Source organism: Oncorhynchus gorbuscha, linkage group LG08 (assembly GCF_021184085.1).
Source record: "Oncorhynchus gorbuscha isolate QuinsamMale2020 ecotype Even-year linkage group LG08, OgorEven_v1.0, whole genome shotgun sequence".
NCBI classification, from domain to species: domain Eukaryota; kingdom Metazoa; phylum Chordata; class Actinopteri; order Salmoniformes; family Salmonidae; genus Oncorhynchus; species Oncorhynchus gorbuscha.
Window position 1 is genome coordinate 50,141,762 of NC_060180.1, and position 14,028 is coordinate 50,155,789.

General features: G+C 41.7%; 1 protein-coding gene across 1 annotated transcript in view; it reads right to left on the bottom strand.

The window, feature by feature from the left end:
• LOC124041775 (tensin-3-like) overlaps nucleotides 1–14,028 on the bottom strand; it is a 96,865-nt gene that overhangs the window by 54,528 nt on the left and 28,309 nt on the right. The window contains exons 3-6 of the mRNA XM_046359773.1: nucleotides 13,834–13,884; nucleotides 11,884–12,006; nucleotides 8,071–8,135; nucleotides 400–483 (exon numbers count right to left, since the gene is read on the bottom strand). Coding sequence (XP_046215729.1) covers nucleotides 400–483; nucleotides 8,071–8,135; nucleotides 11,884–12,006; nucleotides 13,834–13,884 — 323 coding nt within the window. The remainder of the gene's footprint in view (nucleotides 1–399; nucleotides 484–8,070; nucleotides 8,136–11,883; nucleotides 12,007–13,833; nucleotides 13,885–14,028) is intronic.

The window sequence follows — 14,028 nt, forward strand, 5'->3', positions numbered from 1 at the left end:
TCTGAAGATCCATTGAGGTTGTGTGTTTGTGATGGGGACATTCTTACAAAGGCGCCCAGGGTATGAGTCACAGTGATTCAGTGTGATGCAGCAGGATAAGATTACACCAGGTCACCACGGGATCCCATTCTGTTTCAATTACTCACAATGGCATGATCGGGCCCTTTTCTATGGGAATGAATTAACAAGACCAAGACACGCAAAAGGTTTTCTATTGGCTCAGGTGGGACAGGGACCTGAACTTGCCCTAAGGTGGGCGGAGAGGGATATGTGTGTGGGTGGGTGTGTGTGTGTGTTGGGTGTGGGAAAACACCTTTACCTCACCATCCTTATCACACAATGGGCATTCTCTCAATACTAAAAGAGTAGATTCATATTATGCCTGAGAAGAGGTCTTACCTTTTCTGAGAGGGTGTCATTAATGCTGAGACCTTGTCGTCGTAGTACTTCCTCATTGCAAAGCGGTCCAGGGCCTGATCAGCACTATGCAAGACGGACACAGACATGATTTAGGCTTAAACACTGAGTTACCCTCCTGTTTGGGCTTAAACATTGACAGGGTAAGCATGACAATCATGGTAAGTAAGCTGTAGATAAGAGCTTTAGTTTTAAATAAGAGTGAATTCAACTGAACTGAGCGTAAGTCATCTGAGTATTACCAGAAACCCTCCTGGCTGACTGAGTGGAGTGACACACTGTAAACAAACATTTACAAATATTCAACACATTTAGAGGGACCGTTCCTCCATACAGAACCTTTCCAGATTATTGATGTCCTTCGTCTGCCCCTATGGACTGCCCTGTTCAATTCAAACCACAGGTTTCTAATCAGGGCATCATGCACCCCAAAACTCTGAGGGGGCACAAAGTACGTGAGGATGGCTGGGGGTTGGTCCATAGGGGGGCCAGGCCCCCATCCATAAGTTGGAGAATTTATACTTTTTCAAACGCCTGACACAGCTTTTTCCTACAATCTAGAGCCATAATCATTGTGCTTAACTCCATATAAAAAATGTATATTTTTCTGCATCTCCAATAATACCTTTTTTTTAAATAACCTGCATCTCTGCATCTCTGCATCATCAAGCTAACTACTCCAACTTGATGGATAGTCTGAAGTAGTTTAGGTAGTTATGAGGGTGGGAGATTGGGAACCTATCTGGGCCAGCTAAAGCAAACTTCATAAATTGAGGCTAGTAGTATTACAGAGATAAACACAAACAAATGTTTTATTATAATCATTTTGTAGTTTTGTTAACACTAGAAACGCTGGGCCTTGAATGGAACCGCCTTCAAGTCATTCTGACTGCAACATTCTAGCAGTGTAATTAATACATTTCATATATATATACTATTGCAAAAATAACACTTTGGTTGTGTTTAAGAATGCCTTTGGTAACATTTGTGTCATGCAGGTGAAAGAGGACCCAAAAGCGACTTGGCGAAAACAGAGTCTTTAATCCAGTAAAGTAAATACAAACAAAAAACACAACTTTCACTCGAAATGACGAGGACAAACTGGAGACTCGATCTTGAACAGCAGGTGAACAGCAGGTTGCCTCGGGAAGGCACTTGAACCAGACAGACTCAGACACCTGCTCACCACGCAGCATCTGAGGAAAACACGACACGACAGGGCGATACACAAACACAGCACGGTGAATTCTAGACAGGGAACCGACAGGACAGGAACGGAACACAAAGGAAGAAATAGGGACTCTAATCAGGGGAAAGGATCGGGAACAGGTGTGGGAAGACTAAATGATTGATTAGGGGAATAGGAACAGCTGGGAGCAGGAACGGAACGATAGAGAGAAGAGAGAGCGAGAGAGTGAGAGAGGGAGGGGGAGAGAGAGGGATAGAAAGAGGGAAAGAACCTAATAAGACCAGCAGAGGGAAACGAATAGAATGGGAAGCACAGGGACAAGACAAGATAATAAATGACAAAACATGACAATTTGAATACAATTCTTTTAAATAGCACATTAGCATTTTCATTAGTTCATGTTACTCTACGCTATTTGCAAAAACCAAAAAACATTAAAAAACACAAATGTTCCCAATACGTTTTGAAACATGGTAACAGCTATTTTTTATAACAACAACAATAAAAGAATACCCCAGCCTAAAAATAAAAGACCCACTTTCACATGATGACAACATCAGTAGCCTAAACATTATTATAAGTGGCCTTGATGAATAGTAAATCTCAGCACAAAAGCAATGATGCATTCAGAAAGTATTCAGACCCCTTCACCTTTTCCACATTTTGTTTTACGTTACAGCCCAAATCTAAATAATTTGCGCCTTTTTCTAAAATGGATATCAATCTACATCAATCTACACACACTACCCCATAATGACAAAGCAAAAGCAGGTTTTTAGATTTTTGGGGGGGAAATGTATTAAAATAAAATAAAACAGAAATACCTTATTTACATAAGCATTCAAACCCTTTGCTATGAAACTCAAAATTGAACTCAGGCGAATCCTGTTTCCATTGATCATCCATGAGATTCTTCTACAACTTGATTGGAGTCCACCTTTGGTAAATTCAATTGAATGGACATGATTTGGAAAGGCGCACAACTGTCTATATAAGTTTCCACAGATGACAGTCCATGTCAGAGCAAAAACCAAGCCATAAGGTCGAAGGAATTGTCTGTAGAGCTCCAAGACAGGATTGAGTCAAGGCAGCATTGAAGGTCCCCAAGAACACAGTGACCTCCATCATTCTCAAATGGAAGAAGTTTGAAACCACCAAGACTCTTCCTAGAGTTTGCCGCCCGGCCAACCTAAGCAATCGGTGGAGAAGGGCCTTGGTCAGGGAGGTGACCAAGAACCCGATGGTCACTCTGACAGAGCTCCAGAAGGACAACCATCTCTGCAGCACTCCACCAATCAGGTCTTTTTGGTAGAGTGGAAAGAAAGTAGACACTCCTCCGTAAAAGGCACAAGACAACTGCCTGGAGTTTTCCAAAATATTATCTGGTCTGACGAAACCAAGATTGAACTCTTTGGCCTGAATGCCAAGCATCACGTCTGGAGGAAACCAGGCACCGCTCATCACCTGGCCAATACCATCCCTATGGTGAGGCATGGTGGTGGCAGCATCATGCTGTAGGGATTTTTGTTCGCAGCAAGGACAGGGAGACTAGTCAGAATTGAGGGAAAGATGAACGGAGCAAAGTACAGAGAGATCCTTGATGAAAACTTGCTCCAGAACGCTCAAGACCTCAAACAGGGGGCGAAGGTTCACCTTCCAACAGGGCAACGACCCTTAGAACACAGCCAAGTCAATGCAGGATTGGCTTCGGGACAAGTCTCTGAATGTCCTTGAGTGGCCCAGCTAGAGCCCGGACTTGAACCCGATTGAACATCCCTGGAGAGACCTGAAAATAGCTGTGTAGCGATGCTCCCCATCCAACCTGACAGAGCTTGAGAGGATCTGCAGAGAAGAATGGGAGAAACTCCCCAAATACAGGTGTGCCAAGCTTGTAGAGTCATACCCAAGAAGACTCGAGGCTGTAATTGCTGCCAAAGGTGCTTCAACAACGTACTGAGTAAAGGGTCTTAATACTTATTTACTTATTTTTGTAAAATTCTAAAAACAATGACAGTGTTATGAAAATGTTTATGTTTGTGCTTTTCTATTAACCAATTTATGTGTTCTGTTTGTGTGTCTCTATAAACCAATTTATGTGTTCTGTTTGTGCGTCTCTATAAACCAATTTATGTGTTCATGCAAGTGACTGATTGAACGAGTCCTCACTATCAGAATCTCCAATTTGGCAGTACGTCCAGAACCTTGTTTAGAGAAAGGGATATCTCACTTTCAAGGTCTCAGCTTAGAGAGAGGAAGCCTTATGAGGTATTGGTCTGTCACATACTGTACATGACCCAGTATTGGTCGTTACATGTATGAAGCAAACATTAATTGTGAATGATGAATAAGCTAAATCATGCAAATATAGCTCGTCAATATATAAGGGAACTAACGGGACTGCCCTGTTAGATCTCCTGACAGACGTTCATCATGGTGCATGCATTTTGTTGGAATCTCTCCGGTTCACTGTTAATAAACAATGATTCATTTAAGATTGACTTTGAGTGTCCCTGTGTACGAATTTCCACGGCAACAGCATTCAAAACAAGTAAATTATTGTCAGCTTTTGCTTGTGTGCGTCTTCACGCAGTGGATTTCATTTAGCTGTTATCCCTTGTCCTAACATAAGACACCATTTTCGAAACTTTCACTTGCTTGACACTCTTTGACATATACTCTTTGAAAAAATGCTTCCAAAAGGGTTATTTGGCTGTCCCCATAGGAGAACCCTTTAAGGTTCCATGTAGAACCCTCTGTGGAAAGGGTTCTATATGGAACACGAAAGGATTCCATCTGGAACCAAAAATGGTTCTTCTAAGGGATCTCCTGCGGACAGCAATAGAACCCTTTTAGGTTCTAGATAGCACCTTTTTTTCTAAGAGTGTACCTTTGTTTGGTTGTATTGTGTAATAGTCTCCAGTTTTCTCTTTATTGTGTCCTGTCTTTTTTTCATTCTTCAGCCCTGTTGCATGATGGCTGTGCCGGTGCCTTATTTTGCGCAGAGGGAGCTCCCTTCTCACTTTGTCCATGGTGCCGGCCAGACTTGTTTTCTTTTCAAGCAACTTGTTCGCCAATGACAGTGAAGTGAATAAATTGTCCATGGTGACATTTCTCCCCTTGCCAACGAAAGGTTGCGCAAGCCTCATCACCACATTCTCCGAAACTCGCTCACCTGCTGCCCAATGTGGATATTTTCCCAGACATTAAAAGCTGTTCTCCACTTACAATTCTCACTGTGTAGCCTATTCCCAGTAGGCCAGAGTAGCCTAATAAGATGCTTTGATTCTGTGGACTGATACAGGGAACATTACATTTTAAGACTAGAATTATAATGGATGACAACAATAGAATGGCCTGCCCTGTTCTTCATTCACAGTTGGGGATTACATGCATTTGCATTGTTCGATTTCTATGATCAACTCACCCATTCTCCCCCTTTCTCCCCATCAGACTTTACATCATTTATTTCATTTGTTTTTATTATTGTGGAAATAGTTTTGGTATAGTTTATGGTTCAGTTTCGAGGAAATTATAAGGGTGATTTTCAGAATTGCACTTTCAACTGTCAAAGAAGGAGCAGAGCAGGCCCTACTGTTGGGAGAAGGAGCAGAGCAGGCCCTACAGTTGGGAGAAGGAGCAGAGCAGGCCCTACTGTTGGGAGAAGGAGCAGAGCAGGCCCTACTGTTGGGAGAAGGAGCAGAGCAGGCCCTACTGTTGGGAGAAGGAGCAGAGCAGGCCCTACAGTTGGGAGAAGGAGCAGAGCAGGCCCTACTGTTGGGAGAAGGAGCAGAGCAGGCACTACTGTTGGGAGAAGGAGCAGAGCAGGCCCTACTGTTGGGAGAAGGAGCAGAGCAGGCCCTACTGTTGGGAGAAGGAGCAGAGCAGGCCCTACAGTTGGGAGAAGGAGCAGAGCAGGCCCTACAGTTGGGAGAAGGAGCAGAGCAGGCCCTACAGTTGGGAGAAGGAGCAGAGCAGGCCCTACAGCTGGGAGAAGGAGCAGAGCAGGCCCTACTGTTGGGAGAAGGAGCAGAGCAGGCCCTACTGTTGGCAGAAGGAGCAGAGCAGGCCCTACAGTTGGGAGAAGGAGGGGCAACAGGGAAAACCATAAAAAAACGACATACCCTACTAAAACTGGTTATAACTCCAGTTCTGTTTGTGGTATTAATATTCTAACAACAGTGTCTTATATAGACTTATTTAGGAAAAGTCAAGGACAGAGGGTGGCATGACTTTTAAAAAATGGGAGAGTAATAAAAATGACTTCTTTGGCAGTTATAGTGTTAAACGGGACAAATCTGAGTGACATGTGCCTTTGTGCCCCCTATGGGCATGACACCTCTGTTTCCAATCAGGTGCCAATGCCATTTAGCAAACTGTAGGCGGTGCTGTGTTCTGATGACATTCAAATATAGCTCTTTGGCCACTCACACCAGTGGCGTCAAAAATGGAAGCATGTGTAGAAAAGTACCTCATACTTACTCTTAAATATAGTGGTGGATCTTTGAAGTTATAGGGCTATTTTGCTTCCACTGGGTCTGGGGCCCTTGTTAAGGTCATGAACTTTACCTAATTACCATTTCATTTTAGCCAAAAACCTGGTTGCCTCTGCCAGGAGGCTGAAACTTGACCACAGGTGGATCTTCCATCAAGACAATAACCCCAAGCACACATCAAATACACAAAGAAATGGTTTATTGACCACAATTTTTTTTAATTCAATGGCCATCCCAGTCTACTGGCTTGAACCCCATTGAAAACCTATGGTTTGAATTGAAGAGGGCAGTCCATAAACACATCATCTGGAAGGATTTCTGTATGGAGGAATGGTCTAAGATCCCTCCCAATATGTTCTCAATATGTTCTCTCATAAAACATTTTAGAAAAAAGCTCATTGTCATGTTTTGAAAACAGGGGTGCCAATTATTTTTACCCCTATCCTTTTTTAGATGTTTTATTACTTGTTGAACCCTCTGATCTCTGATCAATTGTATTAGTATAACATCATAGAATTTGCCCATTTTTTTAGCAATCAATATAGTATTTGTATTATTTAATTCATACTGTATCTTTTGCTCCTCCTTATCATGAGTGTCAGTAATTTGGGTCCTGAATGTATATTCTGTTTCTCTCTGACATGAAAGCACACACACATGCACATACATATGCAAGCACGCACACATGCACATACATATGCAAGCACGCACACATGCACATACATATGCAAGCACGCACACATGCACATATGCAAGCACGCACACATGCACATACAAGCACGCACACATGCACATACATATGCAAGCACGCACACATGCACATACAAGCACGCACACATGCACATCATATGCAAGCACGCACACATGCACATACATATGCAAGCACGCACACATGCACATACATATGCAAGCATGCACACATGCACATACATATGCAAGCACGCACACATGCACATACATATGCAAGCACGCACACATGCACATACACATACAAGCACGCACACATGCACATACACACACACACACACACACACACACACACACACACACACACACACACACACACACACACACACACACACACACACACACACACACACACACACACACACACATACATACATACATACATACATACATACATACATACATACATACATACATACATACATACATACATACATACATACATACATACATACATACATAAATACATAAATACATACATACATACATACATAAATACATAAATACATACACACACACACACACACACACACACACACACACACACACACACACACACACACACACACACACACACACACACACACACACACACACACACACACAGACACACACACACCACTTCCCTTGACCTTATAACCCGCTTTCTGCCTTAATGTGTGCTGTCAGTTGATGACTTTAGGGATTACCCTAGCTGCTGCTCCTCTGAATAGACTTTCAGACTGGAAATGACCATGTGTTAATATCGTTCATCTCCGTTTGTGTAGCTTCATCCAAAAGGAACTGCATGTCCTTGGGGGGAAATGATTTTGAACTCAAGTGCCTTACTGAAACTCACATTTCATTACTAAATTAATTTCCACGTCCATTCAGGAAAAATTACATTGACCTTTGTGCTAAATGACAAATGGTGTTACGCTCTGTTATCATTAATGTCTTGTGTGTTTATGTTGATTTGGAGTGTATAAATACTGTAAGCGTTTCTCATGACTTATGGCTTTCCTTTGATCCCATATCCATAACTATTGTTTGACTCACGCTCTGACACAGTGAAAGGGCTGAGTAGGCCTGTAGTGGTCAGGCACTGTGAAAGATTATACTTGTGTCTATATTTATCTGAGACGTGGTTGTAGTTGATGAGGATATAAGGGTTTGAGCAAAGTCACATAAATGAATTGACGGAAAAGCTATGGGAGCTGCCATTGGTTGCAGCAGTTAGCCTACCTGGCAGATATGTCGGTGAAATGCACAAATGATGAGATGACCACTCCAATTCGGCCTTTCCCACCCTGAAATACAAGAGAGAGAGGAGAAACAAAGATAGAGAGAGCATTAGCCTACATTACTTTGAGAATGTAACAAGATAAGTCATCTTTTGCCACTGCGTAATCATTTTAAAAAGCATTACATTCGGAATAAACAGCTAATGTTTATTCAACAAACAAATAGCAATAGTTTTTGAACTCCCCGGAACCATTACCCATGAACTCCATCGCAAAACGGAAGTAGCTCCCGCTAAAACTTAAACAAATTTGCACTACCGCGGTGGAAAGTCCATCGAATCCTAGACACGTTTCACTGCATTTCACAATGTTCGGTTAAACAAGGTACTTCAATAAACATGTGAAACAATGGTAAAACATTAGCAGGGAAAGCTAACCTGTTGGCAAAATTGCTAACCTCTTAGGGCTAGGGGGCAGTGTTCGGAAGTTTGGATGAATGACACGCCCAAAGTAAATTGCCTGTTACTCAGGCCCAGAAACTAGGATAAGCATATAAAAAACACTTTGAAGTTTCTAAAACTGTTAAAATAACAGAACTGATACGGCAGGTGAAAACCCAAGGAAAACCCATCCGGAAAAAGTGATTTGGGATCACAGTCCATTTCAATGATTGTCTATGGGATATTCAAAGGAATTCCTCCCAGATTGCAGTTCCTATGGCTTCCACTAGATGTCAAAAGTCTTTAGACAGGGTTTCAGGCTTGTTTTTTTGAAAAATTATTGAGTAGATCTAGTTTCTCCAAGGTGTCTCTCATTAGAAATATAGTCTTGTTGCGCGCATGAATGAGGTGCGCGCTCTTCCTTATTTATCTTCCCTACTGAACATACTATTCTCCGTTGTAAATTGTGTCATTTATTTAGATATTAGAGTACCTGAGGATTAATTAGAAACCTCGTTTGACTTGTTTGGATGTACTTTACTGGTAACTTTTTGGATTTGTTTGTATCCATGTTGAAAGAGTGGATTACTGAATCAAGCACGCCAACTAAACTGATATTTTTGGGATATTAAGAAGGACTTTACCAAACAAAATGACAATATGTTGTGTAGCTGGGACCCTTGGGATTGCAAACAGAGGAAGATCAGGTAAGGGATTTATTTTATCACTATTTGTTACTTTTGTGATGCCTGTGCTGGTTTGGAAAAGTATTTTGGTGTGGGGGCGCAGGCCTCAGATAATCGCATGGTATGCTTTCACCGGATGTTGTCAATTTTGATCCTGTTAACGGGATCCGTGCGCTTCCCGCAAAGATGTTCTATTACAGTTGAAGTCGGAAGTTTACATACACTTAGGTTGGAGTCATTAAAACTTGATTTTAAACCACTCCACAAATTTCTTGTTAACAAACTATAGTTTTGGCAAGTCGGTTAGGACATCAACTTTGTGCACGACACAAGTTCTTTGACATCTTGGGAAAAGCTAAAAGAATTCAGCTGAGACCTCAGAAAACAAATTGTAGACCTCCACAAGTCTGTTTCATCCTTGGGAGCAATTCCCAAATGCCTGAAGGTACCACGTTCATCTGTACAAACAATAGTACGCAAGTATAAACACCATGGGACCACGAAGCCGTCATACCGCTCATGAAGGAGACGTGTTCTGTCTCCTAGAGATGAAAGAACTTTGGTGCGAAAAGTGCAAATCAATCCCAGAACAACAGCAAAGGACCTTGTGAAGATGCTGGAGGAAACAGGTACAAAAGCATCTATTTCCACAGTAAAACGAGTCCCCTATATCGACATGACCTGAAAGGCTGCTCAGCAAGGAAGAAGCCACTGCTCCAAAACCACCATAAAAATGCCAGACTACGGTTTGCGACTGCACATAGGAACAAAGATTGTACTTTTTGGAGAAATGTCCTCTGGTCTGATGAAACAAAAATATAACTGTTTGGCCATAATGACCATCATTATGTTTGGAGGGAAATGGGGGAGGCTTGCAAGCCGAAGAACACCATTCCAACCGTGATGCACGGAGGTGTCAGCATCATGTTGTGGGGGTGCTTTGCTGCAGGAGGGACTGGTGCACTTCACAAACTAGATGGCATCATGAGGAAGGAAACGTATGTGGATATGTTGAAGCAATATCTCAAGACATCAGTCATGAAGTTAAAGCTTGATCGTAAATGCGTCTTCCAAATGGACAATGACGCCAAGCATATTTCCAATGTTGTGGCAAAATGGCTTAAGGACAACAAGGTATTGGAGGGGCCATCACAATGTCCTGACCTCAATCCTATAGAAAATGTGTGAGCAGAACTGAAAAAGCATGCGCGAGCAAGGAGGCCTTCAAACCAGACTCAGTTACACCAGCTCTGTCAGGAGGAATAGGCCAAAATTCACCCAACTTATTGTGGGAAGCTTGTGGAAGTCTACCAGAAACGTTTTACCCAAGTTAAACAATTTAAAGGAAATGCTACGAAATACGAATTGAGTGTATGCAAACTTCTGACCCACTGGGAATGTGATAAAATACATAAAAGCTGAAATAAATAAAAGTGGAAATAAAGTGGTGATCCTAACTGATCTACAACAGGGAATTTTTACTAGGATTAAATGTCAGGAATTGTGAAAACTGAGTTTAAATGTATTTGGCTAAGGAGTATGTAAACTTCCGACTTCAACTGTATATTGACAAGCTTGTCGAGTGTCCGCTCTAACATTGGAAACACAAGTCCGCAAAGATGGAAGGCGGGTGTGAGGAGGCAAGATCAGGTGAGACCGTTTAAGCCAATGAGTGGGCAGATACACATGTGAACAACTCTGATATAAAGTATTTTTTTTAAGTTGCTGAAATGCCGCATGCGTCTACTTATATGAGTGCATCCATAACAACCTAACCATTAGGAAACTTGTATTAGATCAAATAATCCTCACGTAGCAAATTAGCATTCTTTTTTAAACCAAATTTGACACCCTCTCGTTGACCTACATACAGAAATTATTTTCTTGGGAAAACACTCTAGCTTCACCTCGCTACTTCCCGTCTAATCTCGTTCCGAGATACTTCCACGCGAATGTGCTGAGCGCAATGGTATGGGGACTAGGTTTCTTCAGGGGAGAATGACTGCCCCCTATCATGGAAGTCATGGAAGTTTAAGGCTGACCGTGGTACTGCAGGCATTGTTAGCAGAAAACAGGATGCCCCGTTATAGTGAATGGAAAAATGGTAATCTTCGTGGTTATCATTGTGTAAAAAGTTCATAAATCAAGTACAGTCATGGTACCAATAATTGCTTTGCACACGCAAGAAAAAGTTATAAGGACAATTAAGTTACTAATGGCAGCCTGCAGTATCCCGGTTGGCCTTCAACTTCAGTTACTAAATGAGAGGGGGCAGCACTGGGCTAGCATGCAAAGTCACTTTCTGGAGTAGCTCAAACTGCGCATGTTATGTCTCCATGAGACGCCATCTTAATCGACTTCATTTGGCTTCAATGTGCTGTTGAGTCTTCACATAGGAATGAATAGTGTCAATTGATCGATTGTTTTGTCCATTCATATATACAGTCATTGGGTTACTTCCCGGCTAGCTGCTAGCAGAAAGGAAGAGGCAACCATCTTTGCTGCTAGCCAGCTATCCCCATGCGGACATCTTCGCCACAGTGCTCCCTCCTGCACTGTCTTGATGGATGTGTTCCAAAAATCAGCTTTGAATAGATAAGTCAACGCAAAGTGAAACAAATGAGGCCAGAAGAAGAATGAGAGATAATGAAATGGTGACGATGACATGGTGATGAGGATGCTGCTCACCCTGCAGTGTATGACCACCACGTGTAGAGGGTCAGCATTGAGCCAGTTTTCCATGGCCTTACAGATGGTACAGATCTTATCCAGAGGAGGAGCATGCAGGTCAGGCCAGCCCGTGTCCAGAGTCTGCAAACACACACAAGGTAAGTCACACATAGACATACGCACTTTGTAACAGATAATGCTCGTCTATTCAACTTCTATACAATATATATGTTAATCTAATTAGCATGTGCAGAGTCTCCAGAAATCCTAGAGATAGCCTTCCGGAATTAAAGGGTTATCTAGTGATACATTTGTTCAAACGGATGGGTCATCCACGAAGTGCCTTTGGCATCTCTTTGATAATTTAGGTAGAAATTGTGCACCAACATTACATTTTAAAAGCCTGTTATTCAAGGAAATGCCCTTTAATACACAGTACCAGTCAAAAGTTTGGCCACACCTACTCTTTCATGGGTTTTTCTTTATTTTGACTGTTTTTTACACAGTAGAATAATAGTGAAACTGTGAAATAACACATGGCATCGTGTAGTAACCAAAAAAGTGTTAAACAAATCAAAATATGTTTTATATTTTATATTATTTAATGTAGCCACGCTTTGCACATCAACCCTGTTACCCATAGATAGACAGGCTAGAATAACACATCAACCCTGTTACCCATAGATAGACAGGCTAGAATAACACATCAACCCTGTTGCCCATAGATAGACAGGCTAGAATAACACATCAACCCTGTTACCCATAGATAGACAGGCTAGAATAACACATCAACCCTGTTACCCATAGATAGACAGGCTAGAATAACACATCAACCCTGTTGCCCATAGATAGACATAGAAACACATCAACCCTGTTACCCATAGATAGACAGGCTAGAATAACACATCAACCCTGTTACCCATAGATAGACAGGCTAGAATAACACATCAACCCTGTTGCCCATAGATAGACAGGCTAGAATAACACATCAACCCTGTTGCCCATAGATAGACAGGCTAGAATAACACATCAACCCTGTTACCCATAGATAGACAGGCTAGAATAACACATCAACCCTGTTGCCCATAGATAGACAGGCTAGAATAACACATCAACCCTGTTGCCCATAGATAGACAGGCTAGAATAACACATCAACCCTGTTACCCATAGATAGACAGGCTAGAATAACACATCAACCCTGTTACCCATAGATAGACAGGCTAGAATAACACATCAACCCTGTTGCCCATAGATAGACAGGCTAGAATAACACATTAACCCTGTTACCCATAGATAGACAGGCTAGAATAACACATCAACCCTGTTACCCATAGATAGACAGGCTAGAATAACACATCAACCCTGTTGCCCATAGATAGACAGGCTAGAATAACACATCAACCCTGTTGCCCATAGATAGACAGGCTAGAATAACACATCAACCCTGTTACCCATAGATAGACAGGCTAGAATAACACATCAACCCTGTTACCCATAGATAGACAGCCCCCCCCCATTTTTTTTTTTGTCGTATTTAATTGTGAGTGGTCACTGTCGCATACAACAAGCTTCCATTCCCCATCTCAAAAGGGGATTTATGGCTGATTTTTAAGATTAAATCGTCAACCCTGTTACTTTATTTGGCACTTAATAGGCACTTACTATAGTCATTTTTTTATTTAACCTTTTGAGATTTGAAAACATGTTTTTATGAAGTCAAACATGTGCTCTTTATGACAGAATCTTTCAAATGAGGTGAAGTCAAACCAAGTTATACATCTCGAAAGGTGCCGAATTGGTGGAACGACCCAGATACGGTTGAGATCCTTGTCACCATTGATATTCATTGATTAATGGAAAATACAGCTTAGTCGATCTGTGGCTTGTTGATACCTGTATGTCTTCGTGTCCTGCCCAATGATTTGTTTATGCTCTACATTTGGAAAAATACAGTATGGTTGCTTTACCTTAGGGTTCATTTTAGAGAGATCATGTCTCTTCTCCGACAGGTTGATAATCTAGAAAGAAAAAGTATACAGGTATGTATGCATGAATACATTCATTTATTTCGCTATTTAATTCTATGCCTTTATATTACTATCTTATTCAAATGTAACCATTTCAACTGTTTTCACTCTTTCCAATATGAACTAAAAAAGGCT